Source organism: Bombus bifarius, unplaced genomic scaffold, assembly GCF_011952205.1.
Source record: "Bombus bifarius isolate JDL3187 unplaced genomic scaffold, Bbif_JDL3187 scf7180000007973, whole genome shotgun sequence".
NCBI classification, from domain to species: domain Eukaryota; kingdom Metazoa; phylum Arthropoda; class Insecta; order Hymenoptera; family Apidae; genus Bombus; species Bombus bifarius.
Genome location: NW_022884359.1, coordinates 6,115,330 through 6,136,694, shown reverse-complemented (window position 1 = coordinate 6,136,694; position 21,365 = coordinate 6,115,330). Strand labels below are relative to the sequence as shown.

Sequence of the window (21,365 nt, the reverse complement as noted above, 5' to 3'; positions counted from 1 at the left end):
TCTCTATCCTCTATAATATTTCATTCGTCATCTCACACCTCTATGTCATCGTGCAACAACATCGATCTCTAAGAAACGAAACTAAAAAAACAAGGAAACAAACCAAGAAACGAAATATACATGTACAAGATAAATGAGAAAAAAAAACAGAAATCAAAGGATAAAAATAAATAAGAAATCGATCACGATACAGCCACGCTGCGTAAGAAAGCTCTTGATCGGCTTCGCTTTCTTTTAGAAAATCGGGATCTAAAACTCTGTATATATATATATGCTTGTGTATAACTCTGTATATGTATGTACGTATGTATCATTAAGGCGTGGTGTATGGTGTATCAAAACAGTATCCTTCGATACTGAGACTGAACAGAACAAATGAAGAAAAAAAAAAGAAAAATAAAAAATGAAGATCACACGGCAAGACTATGCACGTTCTCTCTATGATAATATATAGGAACTTCCAAACCAAACGACAACGAATAATCAATCAATCGTAAAAAACGGTCATAATAAACATCGTAACGATAATCAGTAACCGTAACAAAAATTTACTATATATATATGTATATATATAAGTAGATAATATTAGTAATGATCTAACGTATATATATATATATGTATATATGTATTTATATTTATACGTAGAAACATTAAGTTTTAAGTTAACGAACGCTTGAATCAAGAAAGGGCATTTGGCCTTGGTTTCGGGGTTACTAGGCAGGCACACCTTGCTGGTTCGGTCTGGTTGGGGCGGTGTCGCCCGACGCTCGTAGTGCCTCTCCGGCTGTTGATAAAGGGGGATCTGCAAACCCATTCGGAAACGTGTTCTCGCAATACGCCTACTACTTGGATTTTTTAAATATTTTTTTAGTTGTTTTTCTTTTTTTTTTTTTGAAGTGTTGTTCTGCGTGTCTTGGATGTGTTGGGAAGAGTTCGCGAGGTCCCTCGCTATGCAGAGATTATTTTTGGTTTCTTTCGTTGGTTTTCGTGTGTACAGTTCGTAGATTTTTCACGGTAGTGATGGTCCAGTCTGGAATTGGTCCCGGCACTTTCAAGACTAGACTGTACCGAAAATTAGAAAAATTATCCAAGACCAATTGTACTATAAAGGACAAATTGCCTTTAATTACACTCCTTTTTTTCATTTTTTGCTTCTCATTTTATTTATCTAACGCTTGTTTCAAGAACGCGGAGGATAAATTTACAAGTTTCTTCTGACAAAAATGTATCAGATAGTAACTAATTATAAGTTTGAGGTTGTAAAAAAGAAGATTACTTCTTATATCACTCATTGGAATATAGAAGACTGTATGGTTTTTGGCTCTTTAAACATGAAACAATTGATTGTTTGTTTCATAAATGATGATAGTTTATTTGATAATTAATTAATTATAACTGCAGAGTTCTAAGGATTATAATAATAATAATAGAAAATTTGTAATATTTAGCTCGTTCTAGTTAGTCTAGTCTCGTATTAGTCCCGAGATACTCAAGACTGGCACTAACTGATTGTGTGATGATACAGTCAGTAATAAAATAAGTATAATCAAATACTGTAGACTACGGAATAACAGAGTTTATGGCCCAGTTAGATAATCCTCGTTGATTCTTGTTTTTTTCTTGTTGATTCAACATTTGGTTTACAATTTGTAATCGGTTGACAATAATCGATCATAGCATGTATATATTGTACCACGATATCATAATCTAGAATTAAAAAATTGTTTCGATATAATTTAAAATACATAATTTTTAATTTTAAACGAGACTTGGAATATTCATTTGTAAATATAATTCCGAATGTTACGATGAATAAAATTGACAAGTTGTGACAGAGAAATTAAAAGTACAAAAGCGTATAAAAATCGTATTCTCCACACAATATTCTAAGAACTACTAGAACGAAAAAAAAGAAGAAATTATGGTAAACCTCCTCGTTAAATTACAAGTCAAGTTCGACTATGAATTCACATTTGAAAACTACAGTCAATAAAAAACCTATGTTCGATGGATTTCATTCATTCCATTCATCGTATATTCGCTTTCAAACTAATAAATCAAACTTCGGAGGATCGAGTAACACCCGTACGACCGTGAATCTATCGTGGCTGGACCATTTGCCGCAAATCAGAGTCTAGGGTCTAAATCTGAAGTTAATCCCTAGGGTAACTGAACTGGAACGTTGATATAAATCAGTTTTAAGTACGCCCAAGTGTGCAGTGTATCATTACACGTGCTATTTTTAGCTAATCCACCAATGCTGCTGCATGACCAAGATACACGGAAGAATCTTTCGTGGAAACGGTCTGGTGATCGGCTTTCTCCGGAACATTTTCCGCTCTGCGGGACTAACTCCGCGAAATCGCATGATCTTCAGAGAAACGACGTGTCAGAACAATCTGACGTTTTCGCGGAACGCTTGCATTTTCGGCGAACTAACAGAAACGAAAATGGGTCAACGTTTTCGAATATTATTCTAGAAATTTTGGACGATGGTATATGGATCTTTTGATGAAACGATAATCAATGATAGTTAATATTATTAGTAATAATGTGTATAATGTATTATATAATTTGTTAATGATAATATTTTATTTAACGATGGTAAAAATGGTATCGTTGGATCGTATACCATTCATAATAATTTGAGTCAAGTTACTTAATTTTGGAACATTTCTTCTTAATTTTCGCTCTGTATTTTATACAATAAGATATAGAATTCAAATTAAATATTATAAAGTTGAACGTGATCTAAATAAAATTTATAAATATAAATCTGATCCAAAAATTTCATTTAAAATGCAATGTTGTGGTTATCTACGATCCAATGATATCAATCTATGATTGAGGACATCTGTAGAACTGTTTTAGATATTCGATAATTTGCAATTCACAAATTTTTACAATTCATGAAGATTCTGGAATACTTTTATATCCTGCAATTTCTAACTTTTAAATCATAGAAAGGAATTCAATAGAATAGAAATAATATTCGTGTTTCGACAATTTATGTATTGACTATTCGGCAATTTGTTTCATATCGTAGTAAATAACGAAAATTCTGCAATTTTCAATCAATTCTTTTGGAACACGAACTTCTCACACACGATTAAATTATTTTATTATTTTATGTAAATTACTTGAAGATAATTTCAATCGAAATAGAAAACAAATCTAAAGAAGCTTTTTCTTATTGAAACATCAAGAATTAAGCTTACTACAGGTGTCCAATATCGTCGAACGATGCAGATGATGGCTAATGATGAGATTGGTGTTTCAATTATTCACGTCTTTTTTGAATATGTAGATGATTTGATCACCGATAGTAGCAACCGCAGTCAGCAATTTCCTGCGTTCCTTATAATCGTGCTCGTTAAAACCGAAGTTGTGAGATGAGCTGAGATGGTCGAAGAATATCCGATTTTAATACCGTGATAGTACGAAGGACGTCAATTAAGGAAATTACCGGTCCCTTATTTCCTCGATTTTCTAACTCAAAACTGATCTCGCTTTGATCCTTCATCGAATCTTATAACGGATGATCCGGGCAATCAATCTCAAATAATTTTTCGTTACGAAGTTTAAAGATGTTAGAGGTTTCGTGTACTTTTAATTTTTTCAATATTATATACTTAAATAAAATCTAAAATAAATATTTGGAAAGTAAATTAAAATTTAACGAAAGAGAGATTTATATAGAATTCACAGAGAATTCGTGGCATAAAGCGAGTACGGTAGATTCCATGGCTCGAAATAAATTGAAATTGAAGAATAATTTTTTGTTGCATGGAGCTTCGTTTCCCAGAAATATAACTTTGAAATTCAATCGCGTACTCTGACATTTATGTCTGTCATTTTATGTAATTGTTTCCGTTATAAATTGCTACTATATTTGTATTTTAGATATAACAAATACGAGGAAAGGTTATTTTATCATTTCGATTTATTTAGAATAGAATGCACTTGCGTCACGAATTATGACACACTCTATTTATGTTAACATTTCAACTTCAGACTGTACAAATTAGACTGTAGAATCTAGACTGTTTTGTTATTTAAAGATTTTGAGACATTTTTGTTGACGTCACGAGTTTTTTAGAATTTTAGGTTTTCTTGGATTTTAGTATCCCTTTTTAGAATTCTAAGACCTCTAAGAACCTTAGGATTCTTCAGGGTTTTAGAATTTTTAAATAATAGAATCTTTCATATACCACATTGAAATTATACAAAACTCAATATACATAATAATAATAATATCGAAAATTTAGAATCCAAGATTTATTACAATCCACGTACCTTGAACTATTTCAAAATCTCCCTTAGGCAAGATTAAAAGCACATGAATCCTTTTAACATCGGAATCACGACGATTCGAAAGAAAAAAAGAAAGAGAGAAAAAGACATCAAACACGAGAAAATCACCGCGATATCATCGGCCTTCCGATTGCGACACAATTTTCCTAACCTGAACATTCTGTTTGAACTAACAAGATTAGGGTCTTCTGAGACTGACGGTGATTGGAGCGATGATTGAACCACGCGACACAAGCTCGCCTCGACGAATTCTGGCTCTCGTCGAACAGAACGGAAAAAAGATTAGGGATAGATAAAACAAAAGCACAGAGGGAGGCAACAAGACGTTCTCAAACACAAGCGCAAGTAACATTCAGAGTATAATTACGGTGATTAGAAAAAAGGTTGCTCTTTCGAGATTGGACGGAAAGCCTGATTGATTCGTTGGTCTGTTCGTTGCGCCACGGCTCACGCTAAAGGCAAGATACAATCAAACTGACACAGAAAGGACTCTTAAAAAATCATACATGAATATAAATACCGAGACGTGTCCTTTATACAGTGGCTCACAAAAATATTCGAACACTTGTACACACCTTTTATGAATATATTATATGTTATATGAAACATTTTGAAATTTCATTAACACTGTAATGAGACCCTATAGAATGACTATATCTGTGTGATAAAGTCTAAAAGAAATATGAATATATATATAGAAATTATAAGTTGTTTAGTACAATTCATTTTGCAGAGACCATAAAAGTATTTAAATAGACAATTATTCGTTATATTAATGAACATTACTAATTTTTTATCGAATATATGCCTGCAATAAATATCTTGTAATTTCTATACATATATGTACATTCTTAGATTTGATCAATGTAATCATAATATTCGTGTCTCATTACAGTGCTAATGAAATTTCAAAATGTTTTCATAACACGCATGATACAGACACACAAGTATTCTATGCTAAGTGTCCAATACTTGTGGAAACTTTTTTCGAACATATTACGAATGTTTTTGCAGAAACTTTTTTATGACACACGACATGATCACATTGGTAAAGTTTGAAAGAAATTTGAAAATGTACATAGCAGTTACGTAATATTTATTGCAGAAATACACTTCGTTATGGTTGCGAAATTATTTGAATGATTTAAACAGACACAACATTCGTTCTATTAATAAGTTTCCGTATTTAATGGGATCACTTTTAACACTAATTATAAGGCAACTGTTCATGCTATATACTAATTTATATGTCTTATAATTTCTATATACATTATACATTCTCAGATTCCAAATTCTACCACTATAACCATAACAGTCGCGTCTCATTATAAGAAAAAAGTTTTGTATAATACACGTAATATATTTACAAAAATTTCCTATGATAGGTGTCCAAATACTTTCGTGAATTACTGTATATATAAAAAGGAAGAGAAGGAAAATATATAAAAGGGTAAAAAGTGTGACAGTTATGTTCGAGCAGGTCCTCGGCTAGATCCTTCGACACATCCTCCATGTATATCCTCTCGCTGACACATTCCACGATATATTTCATCATCTTTACGTTTTCCCCGTTTTAACTTAACCCATTACGTACCACGTGCGAAACATTGCATAGTTTTGCCTTGTCTAATGAACGAACGAGTGCTTTCTCAATGATTTCTGATCAATGTGAAAGTTTCGTTTTCTTCTTGGTCGCAGCTATAAAGTGTCCTGTCTCGTGGAATCGCATTAGTCTCTTTAGTTAGTTTTCTCAGTGTACTGCTTATTATGGAGCTGTTACTTGTACGTAATGTGTTAATACGTGGCTTATAGTACGAATAAACTCTGCCGTAATAGAGTTTTCATATATAAAAGTGTATTGAGCATAACTTCAAAATATGTGTATATATCTTATAATGTAATTTCTCAGTTACGACAAGATTATTCGCGTGTTTCATGCAGATGAGTCGCAGAAGAGAGAGAAAAAAAAAGAAAAAAAGAAAGACAGAACTTACTGAGCAACACAATAGTGGCGTGTTACGCCAAGATCCGATCGAACGAATTGGAGAGAACGCTTCCTCGACCCATTTTAAAATTCACAGAGGAAACGATCCGAATTTCCATCGTGCGCGTCTGGCTTGGGAACACGATTCTCTCTCTCTCGTGGCCAGATGCTCAGGACAGTCGTATAAAAATAATTCGCGTACGAATAATCGAGAGTATATTGCTTTAATGCACATACACATACATACGCGTGGATCATGGAAGATCGAGCCAGAGGAGGAATTCCGCTCGAAGAGAGAAACTACTTACCTATCGCTAACGAGACACGATCTGGCCGGTGGAACACCCTCGCGAGAACGCCTATTCGACCGGAAACACACTCGAGAAACCGTCTTCGACGGAAATATATCAACGATATATGTTTCTGTACCGAAATTCACGGCCTGCCCTCGTCAGCTCTCATGCACGTGTGTGAGTGAGTGAGTGAGTAAGTGAGTGAGTGAGTGAGTGAGTGAGTGAGTGTGTGAGTATGTGTGTGTGTGTGATTTTATATAAAATTGGACTCTTCTCACGTGCCACTTGTACATATTAGAGAAATTTCTCGTGTTCGTATATCGTCGAAATTAAAGAATGAGTTAAGAGTTATATAATTAGAGAAATATCATCTTTGTTCGAGATTGGGAGATCTGAGGAAAATTATTAAGGGAGTTTGGTTAAATTGATACTTGGAAGACTTGGAAGTTCCGAGCGTCTGTGAAAAGCAATTACGTATAAGGCGTTGACTGCTCAGAGATTGGAACAGTTATGAAATGTTCTTATCGTTAGGCACTTGGAAGAATTGTCTCGCTTGTCGAGATGCATGATTCTAAATATTTTTTATGAAAATTAATAAATAAATTCGTGAAACATCATTATGGTGATGACCTTAAGCGACTAGAATAATTTCTTAAACATTGAAAAGCAGACATGTGAAATGTCCTATTTGAAAGTCCGAAGAGATTAATTGTCAAAATTTGATAAATCAATATTTCGTGTTAAGAATTGCTAATGTCTAACATTGTCACTATTGTCATCGATTTTTTAGTCTTTTAATTTTCACATAATACTTAGAACTTTTCTCAGACTTTCAACGTTCTAAAAATAAACCACTGTATAATTCTATCAAATTTTAGTTTAAATGAAAGTGAATAAATTTATTTATAAAATAAATTAGAAGACCGAGGACATTTATGGATATTCATATTCTTACGAGCACAACGAAAAGGATGGAACTTACTATACGTTATGTGCATTCTATTCACTTTATAGATTTAAATTTTTCATAAATGTATAAATATGCACGATCCAATTCGAACAACGCTCGAAACAACATCGATTAGTCATATCAACATTAAATAACATTTAAATCGAAGAAGACATTATTATAACAATGTCACACACCGACGCAAGTAAGAGATCATAAAACAGGTCATTGTACAAGTGGTAATCGCGTCATAGGAAGAGACACGAACGATTTTTTACAGACTTTCTTTCACGGAAATGATGGAGACATTTGCGATTGAGTAAGAGCCGCGGAGACGCTGTAAATTGGTATAATAAACATACATAACGAGCAGACGGAGATGTGTATGATTATATACGTGTATGTGTCTTTTTATGTGTTTTTAGTGTAAGAAGTTTGTTTTCCGAGGGATTCTCCGCAATGGTGGAAGACAGACACGCGGCCTCGCTGTGTTTCGCTCAATCTGTCGCCTAACGAAAATCAGAACCAAAGAAAAAAAAAGAAAAAACTAAAAGAACAAAAAGAAAAACAGACGGGAGAGCCTGGATACTGGTCCCGACGAAAATTCTACCCATATAAAATTCGGAATTAATTGGTCGAGGCGAAGCTTTTTCGCCTTTGCTGTAAACGAGACGTAGTTCACCTCGACCCAGACACGTGGGCAGACCGGCTGAGAAAAAGTTTGTGGGACTGTCCGTGGAAGTAACGAAAGGAGATCCACCACTGGTGTGAGAACTTCTCCTGACTCGATCGGTCACGTCCATTCTGTTTCTCGTATCACATAATTTTATTGTTCTCTATTAAGAATATTTATGAATTTTTTCATAAGCCTATACCTATGCACATGTATAAATGTATGTATGTATGTATTGTATAACATCAGACCACTGCCTTTGGACACACAACGTATGCAGAGACTTGCATCGAGCTCCTTTAATTTTTTTTTTATTTACCTTCAGTTTTTCTCTTTTTTTTTTACCATCCCGTGATGAACGAGAATGATATATTATATACTTTCTTACATATATCATATATTCTGCGACAAAACACGGAATTGATGCTCTGTAAATGCAGACAGTTCCAAAAACTGACCGTGTGGTACATGTGGCATCAAACGTATACACGGTATACGTACTTGCACGCGTATGAAAAAAGAATGGAAACCACGAGGGACCAGCCAGGCCCCATCATCGTCGTAGATAAAAAGGAAACATTGCAACGAACGGCGACGCAAAGCTGTACAGACAGACAGCGCGGCCAGATAGGGAGGTTGTAAAGGTAAAAAATAAATAAATATAGATATATAACATTGTCTCTATATATATATACATATATATAGAGACAAAAGAAAGAGTCAGTCACTTGTTGAAACTGACAAATAAAAGACACGACGACGAGACGCTTGGTTTCTTTCATATTTTTGTACAAGGATCACACGAGCTGTGGGTATATTATATGAGGTGTATATATATATGTATGTATATATATATACTATATATATATATAAATAGAATATCAAATGAAAAAAAAGATATATATATACGGTGCTTGGTATAAGAAACAATGGTAAACACTCACATAGACCTCTTCCCATTGCGAGACATACCGCACCAGTCTTGACAATCGTAGTAACCTAACCAGCGACAACAGTTTCGCAAGCCTGAGGATCCTGAGAGCACGGCCAGCATGCAGGATCTGGAAGGACTCGCTAAAGTCCTGAAACTGACGATTTAGACGATTATCCTATGAGAACGTTGGCTCTCTACGCGGCCCATCAAAGCTGCGTGGAATTGAATCTCAGCTTGCCGCCATCGGGAGTAAATGAGAGCGGTTTAAACCGAGTTTGCGTTGTCTAGTCTACCGGGATTTTCATGGAAATTATAGCGCGTTGTCAAGATAGAGTTAATTAAGCCTGAAGCTTCTAAAGGGATCCTTTAGAAAAATTGGTAAAGGGTTGTAAGTTGCGAGAGTAATTTTGCTACAAATTTTGAAAGTAACGATCGTAAGGTTAATTTAACGAGCACTATTCTTATTTTAAATAACGCTGTAATTTCTCCTGGTTGTTGTACCGTATTATCTGGTTTATTCATTTTATTATTTTTACAGGTAGTAGTTTTCGAATTGGCACTTTACGTTACGAAAACAAGAATGAAATTGTTTGAAAAGCTTTTAAATTTGTTTAATATTAATATTTCTTGTGTACATCGTTTTAAACAGCTCTCATTCTCAGATGATCTCATCGAAGTGTATTACGTCTGACGGAATTTCACAATTGAATAGAAACACTGTTAGGTATAAGAGGACGTTGAAATTACACAAATATTTACAAAGTATTACGATCATTCTATTCCATGAATCCAAATTGTTTACATTTGTATCTCACTGATAGAGATACATGTGTCGAGTAAACTGCAACGAATTAATTTTCTCTTAAAATGAACAGTTGGAAGTCACACTGACTTTCAAGATGTTACTTACTGTTCAGGGTGTAAATTAATGTTAACTTAACACCGAAATAAAAAACAAAAAATTAAGTGTCGTAGGAATACAAAGAATTGAAATATTGGTCTCGTGTACCAAGAAACAGCTATGATTAATTTATTTACGCAGCTGGAAAGATTATACGTTGAAATGTTACGTATCTCGTCAAGGCTCGTGTAAACAGATTAATTACATAAATCGAGTTTGCAGAGAAACTAAAACACAACTCTGGCTTAACGAATTAATGCAAGAAATATGTACACCAGAGTGAGGATAATTAATATGCACTTACTTGATTAAATATGAGGAAAATGTAGTCTAGTGGTATGGAGGAAATGAGGTCGAGAAAGAACCAAGTCCTGAGGTAGTGTTTCGCGATTAACTTCGGGTCCAGGATCACTTGTTCGGCGTTATCCTGTTGCATTATGCCTGGAAGCAACACAAATAATACACATTTTAACCTTCATCGAATCAGACATTACTTATTCCTTATTTTCTTTTATCTCTTATGCGTCCAAAAAATAAATTGTTGTTAATTTTTCTTGTTGTTTTTAAAATATTTTAATTAATTTAAGAAAGAGATTGCCAGAATCAAGAAATTGATAATTAGAATATTAGAATTTAACTTAAAATTATGATATAATTTCCTTAATCAAATTTCTGACAAAGAAACATTTTTTAATCAGATTTTTTGTAAAGAAAGATTTTAATAAAATGTTTAATATAGAAAGATCTTTAGTAAGATAGTTGACAAATTTAATATCTCCAAATTAATTATTATATTTATATGAAAACAGCAATCTTTACGTAACTCTTAATTTTTTAAGTATACGAGCGTTCTAAAATTCATAAATACTAGCTTTCGATATAAATCACATTTTATAAGAATTATTAATTGATTTTTAAAGTAACAAACGTTTCGTGGATCTGAAACCACACACGTTCTTAAGTACACATAAATACAGAATTTTTCTGCAATTACGTCCCTCTACAACACATCTATATCTACATTGAATGTTACTTTGAAGTTTCTGAAAACCCTCAGTGAGTTGGTGATTACGCTTTGATCGCAATAAATGGACCTTCAGAAATAAATAGAAACTCTAACAGCGAATTAACAGAAATAAATAGAAGTGGAAGGATCAATAGTGCCTCTTTGGATGGTCGAACTAAGAGAGATAGTTCAGTGTATAATTTATATGTATATGCATTTGCATGTTGGTACCCTGAAGTTTATAATGTGGCTTTTCTCACATTTGCCAACAGATAACTATTTCTGTATGTGTTCATCTTTTCATTGATTTTCTCAATCCCTCGAGGATTGAAAATTATCTAGGCTAACGTTTACCTAGACGGTTTGAGTATTTTGTCATTCATCTAGAAGCTTCTTGTAAAAATTGTTATGTGGATAATTTCATAAGATAAAATTTTGATTTCTTCATATTATTTTCTTAGATCTCTTTGATCGATTTATTGTATCGATAGATCAATTTCGGCATTTACATGTAACGTGGAAATTTAGTTATTGTTAAATATATCTTCACATTTTATTCCAATAAAAATAATAGATTTCATGACTTACATCGATTTTCTCAATTAATCTCTCAATTAATAAACCCATCCACTTTTAGATTTCTCAGTTTTCTAAAAATTTAATCTCCAAATTTCATTATCTACATTATCATAAGACATTTCAAAACAAAAACGATCAAATCTAACAATTTCCCTCATATTTAGTTCTATATAAACCAAGAATTTCTTGTTTCACTTCATTAACGTTATAGATCCATCCATCCACTTCTGGATCCTTATTTTTCCAAATCCTATTATATCATTGCAAAACATTTCAATGCAGAAATAATAAATATATCTGACAACTCCAACGACATTCTATTTTTCCCGCAAACGGTCGCCTCATTAGCATCCAAACATTTCATTTCTTTCGTATCCGTATATTGCATCGACCGTATCCGGTCCACCTAGTGTCCAGTTGTTAATATTCGTCACGCGGAACGCAATATTGGTCAACGACTGTTAATCTGGATCAAGAATTCGCGACAATCGCAAATCGACGCAGTTCACGTGCAGTGTTTAACGCGTACAATGGTTCCTCATCGGACGCGGCACGTGACCTAATTTCCCTCCGTTCCTGGGATCCAACTCAAACGCGTTTCAAATTAATCCCCCGGCAATAACGAAAACGTCTGAGCCACTATACGTGTCGAGCAATGTTATTATTGCACGGAACCGCTTGAAGGGTTGCCAACCGAACGTGCCTCCACCGCGACGTTTCCCTTCTAGATTTAATAACCGCCGACGATGCATTTAGGAAACTCTTGATGTGTAGGTTCTCTCGATAGGTTTCCAATGAAGGAGCGGCTCTAGGATGTTTTCGAATAGTGTGTTTGCTATTGGTCGATGCTTAGCGAATTCAATTATTTGGGTCGTAATTGAAAGCTGGTTGAATCAGTGGACAATGAGATGGACACAATACTAAAGGAAACTCGAATATAGTAAACAATATCAAGATCTCTTGATATCTTGGAAATTACTTCTGTGCGTACTTGAAAATGTAGGCAATATATTTTTTGATATATAGGAAAACTCGAAACGAATCATTTTTCCAGAAACAAGGATTATGTCACCTTCGTAACGATAAGAGTTCTTGTATTTAAGAAAGCTATAATAAAAATAGTTTTTATTTATTATTTATTGTATTCAAGTGTACAGGTATCTTAGTTTGCAAAATGTGTTGCAGCGAGGAAAATTTGTTGTAAAGAATCGCAATTGACTACTAGAAATAAGTATAAATTAAACAAAATTTTGTATTTTAATATTATCGAATAGTAATAAAATAATCCATCTGATGTCCTAAATGTGATTAAAGAATTCGTACAATTTCCTTTGTAGGAATTAGCTCTTTCAGTCTATTTTCCGTTATTCAAACCGCCTTTGATAAAACGAAATTGGATCCTCCGGTCCCGCATCGGAATGTAACTTCATAAAAATGTAATCGACTCGCGTTAAAGCCACGATTCACTCGGTTCCATGCTTTTGTTCGTTCTCTTTCACGATTCTCCTGACAGCAACCTTCCCTTTAATGTCAACAATTACAAATTTCTTCTTTTCAAATTTCTGCCGAGCTTTCTGAAGGCAGTGACACTGACGTTATCTCAAAGGAGGCTGCAGCTCGAAGCCTTTTCGCAACAATATTACCTAATCGTGACCAAATGGAGGAATATATGAAAAATTCTGCTGTGGGAATTTTTCGAATAAAATTCTATCAATTCCGCTTAGCTGTTAATCAATAGCGAACGTGCGATAATTAGTCTGCTGATTTTTATGGAAAAATTTGAAAATGCAAAAATACGCGGAATATGTGCAATACGTAAAAATATATAAAATAGCTGAAACATAGTGCTTAGAACATTTAACGTATAAAACAATTTTCTATCTAGGTTACACTTTTTTAATTATCTTCACACAGATGTGAATTTTTTTCGAGATGTGAAATATTTTCGTTATTCCAAGTGGATCACAGAGGAACAAATAGGAATCATATTTCCAATTCTATGTATTGAATCTCCCCCTTTTCTTTTTTTTTTTTGTAGAACGTTTAGTATCTTTGAGACCTTTTCAAAGCCTGGAAGCATAACGATGAACTCCTTACAAAAACAACTGACGAATATCTACAGGAAAAATGTACCCCTTTAGACATCTGTGATTTAATAAAATCGTATTTATTGTACGTTGCTAATATTATTATTCCACTAGAGAACACAAACCTCGAAATTCCTCGAAACAACAAATTCTTTCTTCTCTCCAAAGTTCTGTCCAACTTTAATCTATATACGAATCACCCTCACTTCTTCATATTAGAAAAGACATGTATGAAAAACAACACGACTTTTCATATAATTTTCAACGTTCACGTAGCTGCACATGAAAACGAGAATGCGTGGTATAGTTAACTGAATCGTCGCGTCGGTCGTTTAGGGAGGAAGTAGAGATTTGGGTTGGTCCGATGAGAGGAGCACGGAATGGGCGACAGAAAAATGAGAAGAGGAACGAGGTCGACCATTCTTTCTTCAATGTCCTTTTCCCGACGTGCACGCGACAATGCAAACTTTGCATCGCTTCTGGCTTCCCCTTCCGCGGACACGAGGTTACCATTAGTCCCGATGTGATCGTCCAGCAAAATGCCGAGTCTTTTCGTCGCTTCTTTTTGTACCTGGGGATCGAACGATTTTAGCTGAATACTTCAGCACACCGCCGATAAGGCTTTGAAACGAGCAAGCGGACGGAACTCAATCGGAATGAGAAACTTTTTAGACGGTGAGATTCGCGTTAGCAAATGGTCTTCGATTCCCTAGGCTTGCCTCCTTCTTTTTTATTATCGAGCGACTTTAAATTGTATGAATGTGTCTTTAGTGACCGACTGGCGATTGTTATATCTAGACTGCTGACTTTTATGCTCTTATGCAAAATTTCAACATATACAAATGAACAGGATGAATAGAATACGCGAAAATATGTGAAATATCCAAAATGGAGTGCACACTATAACTTTCAGTAGGCGAAACAGATTTCTATTTGGATTATCTTTTTAATTTGCGTTGATAAAATACGAACCTACGCAAAAATTGTATTTATATCACGGATAGAAATTCTCTGAGTAAACAAATATGCAAACGAAAAGATAGCTGTCGAATATTTTATGATTTGGAAATGTTTGTAACAGTGTTTCATAGGAAAACGAAATTTGCTGAAAGATATAACCAGCTTTCTTGACTTTTTCCTTCCTTTTATACTATGTGTACAGATTGTATACTAAAATACAGATTCCGGCAATGTTGAATATGTATTTATGTTGAATTTTTACTACAGAACATTTGTATTCTTTCTGCGAGAGCGAACGTTGTAATTTTTCTCGTTTTTGTCTCTTTTCTTTAGGTAGCTTACAATCTTTACTGTCGTGGTTTTGATAAATCGTTATTTTGCTGCTTCTCAGCTTTCGTTATTTTAACTGGTACACTGATATTATTGATTATCTTGCTTTCTAAAACGTTACATTAAATGTTATTTGTGCTTTTGGACATTTGGATAAATTGATTATATTTTATTATCTAATTATTACCTGCACTTCTTAAGATTAAACCTTTTTAGTTTCAAATCACATGAGTTTCGTACGTGTACTCACCTGTCCTGAAGTTGACGACAATGTCTATGAGGAATATCGTGTCGGAAAGGCAGTTGAAGGCTATCCACCTAGTGCTTAGGTCGTCATTGAAAAAACTAATGGCGACTGGCAGAATTATCAGATTAGCTACCAGCAGGAGGAGCATGCAGAGATCCCAGTAGAATCTGAAATCAGATACGAAACCAATGTTATTAATTCATTATTCTCCATTACTTGCAAAATATCTACATTACTATGTAATAATATTGCTTGTCAGAAAAATGACCAGTCGATGATAATTCATTTAGAATTCAAATCGATAATAATTTCAATTTTTATTGGAAAACGCCGAATCATATAAATCTGAATATTATGAGCCGTTATTGTCAATAATTTTCAACAACAACTCTTAACGTATATGCGAACAACAGTTCAACGAACAGTAGAATTACAGTAGAATAATCGTCTTAAGTAGAATATTCCGTAATGGCCAGACACAACGTAGTCAAGCAATGAATATTGTTCGATTCACGAAAATGAGATGAAACATAAATTTCTTATATCGATATCATTCATAACCAATATTTTAGGCATTTTACGTATACATTAACATTCTTAATTAGCATTTTTAATACTCTTTTCGCAATAGTTGTATACCTGAATTTCTGTATCACAAGAACATTTACATTTTAAAAGGAATTTTACTTTAGAAAATAGGAAGAATGCTAAAGTCACTGTACAAGGTCCTAAGAAACTATTTTCCAGTATCCTTCGTACTTTCTTTATTTTTCTTTTAAATACTTTTGAAACTGTTTCTTGCAATATGTTTTTACATTTTTTATTATATCGTATACCATTGACGTTATTGACTTTGCAAATTACTTTGGCAAGTGGAACGAGCCTTAAAATTAACATTCCAATATCATAAATGCATACTTTCGACGAGTCTAAAAAATCGAAGTCTAACTCAAAGCAAATATCTCAACAAATGTGAAAGTTGCGAAAACGTGTTTCAGATGAAAGTAGTTGGATACCAGAGAACATGCTAGCAGATCGTGTTGATACCTTGTAAAGATAAAGTTTATTTCTCGAAATAGAAATATACGTCCTTCAGTACATATTTTTATACTTAACACTGAAACATGTATATTTCTATACTTTTGTGTATAGGGTGTTTCGCTTAAATCGTACATCAAAATCATTTCCCTTGCTACTAGAAATAGCAGAAGTTTACAACAATACAATACAACACGTGTCAATATATATATAAAAGTGAATAAAACAACGTTTAATAATGTTTAAGCGTTTGTGAAATCATTTAATAGTGTTTTTATAATTCGATGTATATAGACTTTTTAATATAAAATATCTGTGCCTTTGAAAAATACAACAAATTTCATGTGATTCAATCGCATTAATTAAAAAACGGAAAGAAAACACCCACAGGATGATTAAAACGAAACTTTTTCCTGTCTCGTGCCATTCAAGAGCTCTCAGCTTCCTGTCTCACTAAATTAGCCAGTTCTTTTCCTTTCATTCTCAGGATCAGTCATAGCCTTCCCTGAATTTTGCATTAGAATTTTGTAATCCAGGCCCAACGTGTAACCTACTTATCTCAAAAGGCTGCGGCCTTCTTCAAACCGGTCATTCCATTTATTGTCTTTCCGGGCCAACTTTACTCAATTACCAAGACCTAAGCCAACGTTTTAAGCGCATCTACCACGTGCTCTGCTCGCAAACGTCGACCAGAAATTTTATTTTCATTCTGTTTACTGTGGAATGCTGCGCCTTACGACGAATTTACGTTACCCGGATTCTTTTCGTACCGTTTCTCGGCTAACGAGCTGCTAAAAGGGAGAGGAAGAAGGAATATCGGTCGTAAAACCGCAAGAAACGCGCGAAAATTCCGCCAACAATGACCTTTCCTCGCAAATATTGATCGAGGCTCTTGCATTTTATTACTGCACTTCAAATATGCGGAGTGTTTCGTTTAACTTTAGAATTTGAAATATTCTCTGACGTAATTAAAATTTCATAAAAATACTTCTTACGAAAGTTACTTCTTTATAGCTTGTGTTTCGACAGCCAGAATTTACATACATTTTTACCACCTGCGATTTATGGAAATCTTTAAACGAAGTAGCAAATATATATTAGATTGGCTTTCCAGCAATGACAATTTTGTGGATGTGAAAAAGAATCAACTGTATTTCATTTAGTCAATTGTGTAACATCTATTATATTTTCTACGATTGTATCAATGCTTTGAAAAATATTTTTCATTTAAAAAAGGGCTATATTTTTTATTTAAAAAGACTCTTCCGTTTAAATAATTTTGTGTCCAGAGAATAGACAAGTATAAATAAGAGAATATTATATTGGAAAGTAAAAAATGTCAACTAAAAGCAGTTGATCTCGTTCCTTTCGAAGAAAAAATCGTTAACAAAATCCACGCCCGATGACGCGATATTTGAGCCGTTCACAGGACAAAGTGGTTAACTATACTTCTTGAAATTTTCGAAATCTTAGTGCCAATGCGTTTGATCGATGCTTCTCTTATATAATTTCATCAATTTTCTTTACTTTCCGTGTTGTGGACTTAACCAATTTGGTAAATAAGCACCTCGTATAATTGTTTCGCGTGTGTACGCACGAAAATATCACGCACCAGATACGCTTTTCGTTCTCGGTTGACCTGGAAGCACTCGTGAAATCATTAAAACGGCCCTGGTTGAATAAGGAAAATGACGATTCGCCGTTATCCCAGTAAAAGATTCAGTCTTGTCTGTGCGCCAAGAGCATTGCTTTTTCTCGAAGACACGGAAAACGCGAGCTGAGAGAACGTTCTCCAAGGGCGAAAGTTTAATTAACAGACCTCGGCTGCTTTTGTTTCGACTTACTTTCAGCTTCACCTTTTCAGCGCTTAAGTAGTCTAGGGGTCTAGGGGTTTAAACGAAGTGGCAGCTTTCGAGACGGCGGAAATATTGTTGCAGCTGTTTGTTGTAGATTTTCGGTGCAAGGAAAATTGTAATTGTAATTAAAACGCAATAATCAATTTAGAAAATGCGATTAATCATTGTTCCGCCTAGCTTTTCGTTAAGTTTGCGTTTAATTAATTTTATCTCAAGTTTCCCGTATTCAGATTTGGCGGAAGTAAAAATATTTTTTGATTCGAAATAGCGCGTGGTTTCTTTAATTGCAAGTGACTGACGAGAAAACGAGATAATTAGGGTAGATTAAGTAATTATACACATGACTAACGACCGTTGATGACGCTTGATTATACAATTCACGCACAATAATTTCTTGCCGGCCAATGAATACTGTTTTAATTGTATCATCATTGGTTACAACTTTGAAATCGTTCAAATAATTATGAACGGTTGTGTTATAATCTATGGTTATTCATCTGATTAAACTTCGCACTTTTGCATTATAATTTCTACACGTTTTAAAGAATCCAAAATTCGTTCCTCATTAATCGCTATTTCTTCAAATCGAAGAATCAATAAAAGAAAATTCTATCGTTTGCGAAATGAAACCGAAATCATTTCCTGAAGAGTCAAGAAAGCTTTCCGTAAATCACAGCATATATTATAATCTACAACTATTATCATCTTCACACTTTTGAGTTACAATTTCTGTGCGCTTCAAAATCTAAAATTAGTTCCTTGTCGACCGACACCTCTCCAATTCGAACGATTTAAACCTGCATGTTCTACTTCTACCATAAAAAAAAAAAAAAAAAAAGAAATAAATACTCAACCCTTTGCGAAGTGAAACTCAAACGATTGCCCGAGGAAGCAAGGAAGCTTCGCTACAAGATAGAAACAAAAAGAGGGAAAGAAGGGTGGTGAAAGCGCAATTTCTGAAAGGTCTGCTTTAATCAGTTCGATTCCAGGCCAGCCAGGCAACATTGGCCCACTTCGCCGAGTAATAACGTAGCTACATCGCATTGGGGCAATAAATGTGCTCGTAGCTCGCACGAAGCTGCTACAAGCTTGGCTCGAAAACCACCATCGAAGAGGAGGGCAGTTTTCTTCGTCAGCACGCACCGGTGAACGCGACCTTCCGCCTTGACACTTTCGGTGGAAAACCGAGTGGTTGTTTATTCCTTTCTTCCACCCTCATTTCGAGACCTGTCTCCACGTTTCTGTGAAATTTCTTCTCTTTCGAGGCTTTGTGTCTTTGATAGAGCGAAACCAGCAAGCTTCTTATAGAGATGCTTCGTGTTTATTATGTCAGAGGGTAGTTTAGATTTAAATGAAAGTATTGAACGTTTTTAGCGTCGGTGTTAAAAGCTTTTGTGAATTGAAAATGAAAAATGAAATGAAAGTGAAAATGAAAAAAGCGATTATTAATAAGTAAAAATAGTATATTCAAATAATTTTGCACGATAGAATTGGCGCAATTTTATTACAAATATATTCATTTTTTCGACTAGTTTTAAACAATGTTTTACGGATATATTCAGACAAAGAGTCTTAGCACTCTAATCGGAGATATGCGAATGTTTGTGAAAATTCAACGTAACAATAAATAGAACTAAAGAAGTGAAGCTTGAGCAGAGATTTATCCCAGTCGCTAAGTATTATTATTTTATGACGAGTACTATATTTCCGGTATCTTATTTTTTTGCGTGCTATGTGGAATGTGTATTCTATGATATTCGCGGACTTTTAAATTTCCGATGGCAATTAGAGTCCGAAGAATTTTTGTTTCGATGCGTTTGTAAAAATTCGCGTAGGAGTTTTGTTCATCCGTGTCTACACGCTGTTGTTTAAATTTGCCAGAGATTTGTGTATTTTTAATAAAATTTCAGTAATTCTCTAATATAAAATTCTTGTTATTTTCATCCAGTGTCTATTATTTTGTAGAAAATGATATTATTTTAGCAGAATTTAGTTCATTTAACTTGAAACTTCTAGGATATATTATAATATAATAAACATGATTTTGCAAATATTTAATATCTAATTTTGATTATTTTAAATAATTCAATGAATATTTTATAGCCATTGGTGTATTTTGATAAATGTATTTAAAATATGCAATTCCTTTTTAAATTTCTTCTTTAAACAATAAATCGAAATTTAGAACTCTCGAAATTTTTTCTGGGAACTTTCATAAAACCACTTCAAATAAACTTTCGAGGAAAGTGAACAGTTCGACATTCCAGAGAATCTTTTGCAATATTTCTAGACGGTGATCGTGTAGGATGATCCACAGAATATTCTCCATTCACTTGCTACTATTTCATTCATTATCAGATCGTACAAACGAATGAATAAAATTGTTTGAATCAGAATGAAACTAAAGAATCGTTTTGAAGGCTCTTTAAATATTTATCCAACCTAAAATTAAACTGCCATTTGACCGCCATAAATAAAAAGAGCGGGGTGAGGCGGGGTGAAAACGATACGATCGAACCGGAAAGTTACTACAGCCCACGCGTTTTCCAATTCAATTTCAATCCCAATACTTTCAGACTCCTCTTCAAATGTTTGAAGAAAGGTTAATTACGAAGATGTTCGATCACGAAGAAAACAGCGAATTGATATTGCATTACAGTTTCTTCGTTTAAAAATCTACCAAAATGAAGGTATTTACCCCTAAGTAGAGATGTCAATATTTTTGCTATTAGAAGTGTAGTCTGTCAGATTATGTGATTATAACCAGTTTACAGATGTCTATGCATTCATGGAAAATTTACACGAGCGTATATATATATATATAGAGTTGTGTCATTACTACCAACTCATAAATAATTGATAAAAAAGGATATTTTTCTCATAATTCAAAAATATTCGATTCTGAAAGGGTTCGTTTTACTCTTATCACTATTTAAAATATCTGATATTTTAAATTTAATAGAGAGCTATCGATCCATTAGTTTCACATACGTTTAAATATATTCATCGATGAAACTGTGTGTTGGAATTCGCGTTAAACAGCCTTCTTCGAGTCTCTTTTTCTAACACCCTGTACGTACCACTAGACACTGACCTAAAAGCGTCGAGAGATTACGCCTTGGCGATAACCATATCCCTAAGAGTCGAGATTTATGCGCGACTTTTTACACGAGAATCTGTTTTAACGAGCACGCCGCGTGGCCAGCTCCGCGAA

The 21,365-nt window shown here is 34.1% G+C and overlaps 1 protein-coding gene across 9 annotated transcripts in view; it reads right to left on the bottom strand.

Moving 5' to 3' along the window:
* The window catches only part of LOC117216701 (potassium/sodium hyperpolarization-activated cyclic nucleotide-gated channel 2), a 218,896-nt gene that overhangs the window by 30,266 nt on the left and 167,265 nt on the right, over positions 1–21,365 (bottom strand). For 5 of the 9 annotated variants that reach the window (XM_033463635.1, XM_033463634.1, XM_033463636.1 and 2 more), the window contains 4 exons: positions 15,261–15,424; positions 10,353–10,489; positions 9,158–9,301; positions 728–802 (listed from right to left, as the gene is read on the bottom strand). In XM_033463635.1, the coding sequence (XP_033319526.1) occupies positions 728–802; positions 9,158–9,301; positions 10,353–10,489; positions 15,261–15,424 (520 nt within the window). The remainder of the gene's footprint in view (positions 1–727; positions 803–9,157; positions 9,302–10,352; positions 10,490–15,260; positions 15,425–21,365) is intronic. The other 4 variants (XM_033463638.1, XM_033463639.1, XM_033463641.1 and 1 more) reach the window with 1 other exon arrangement.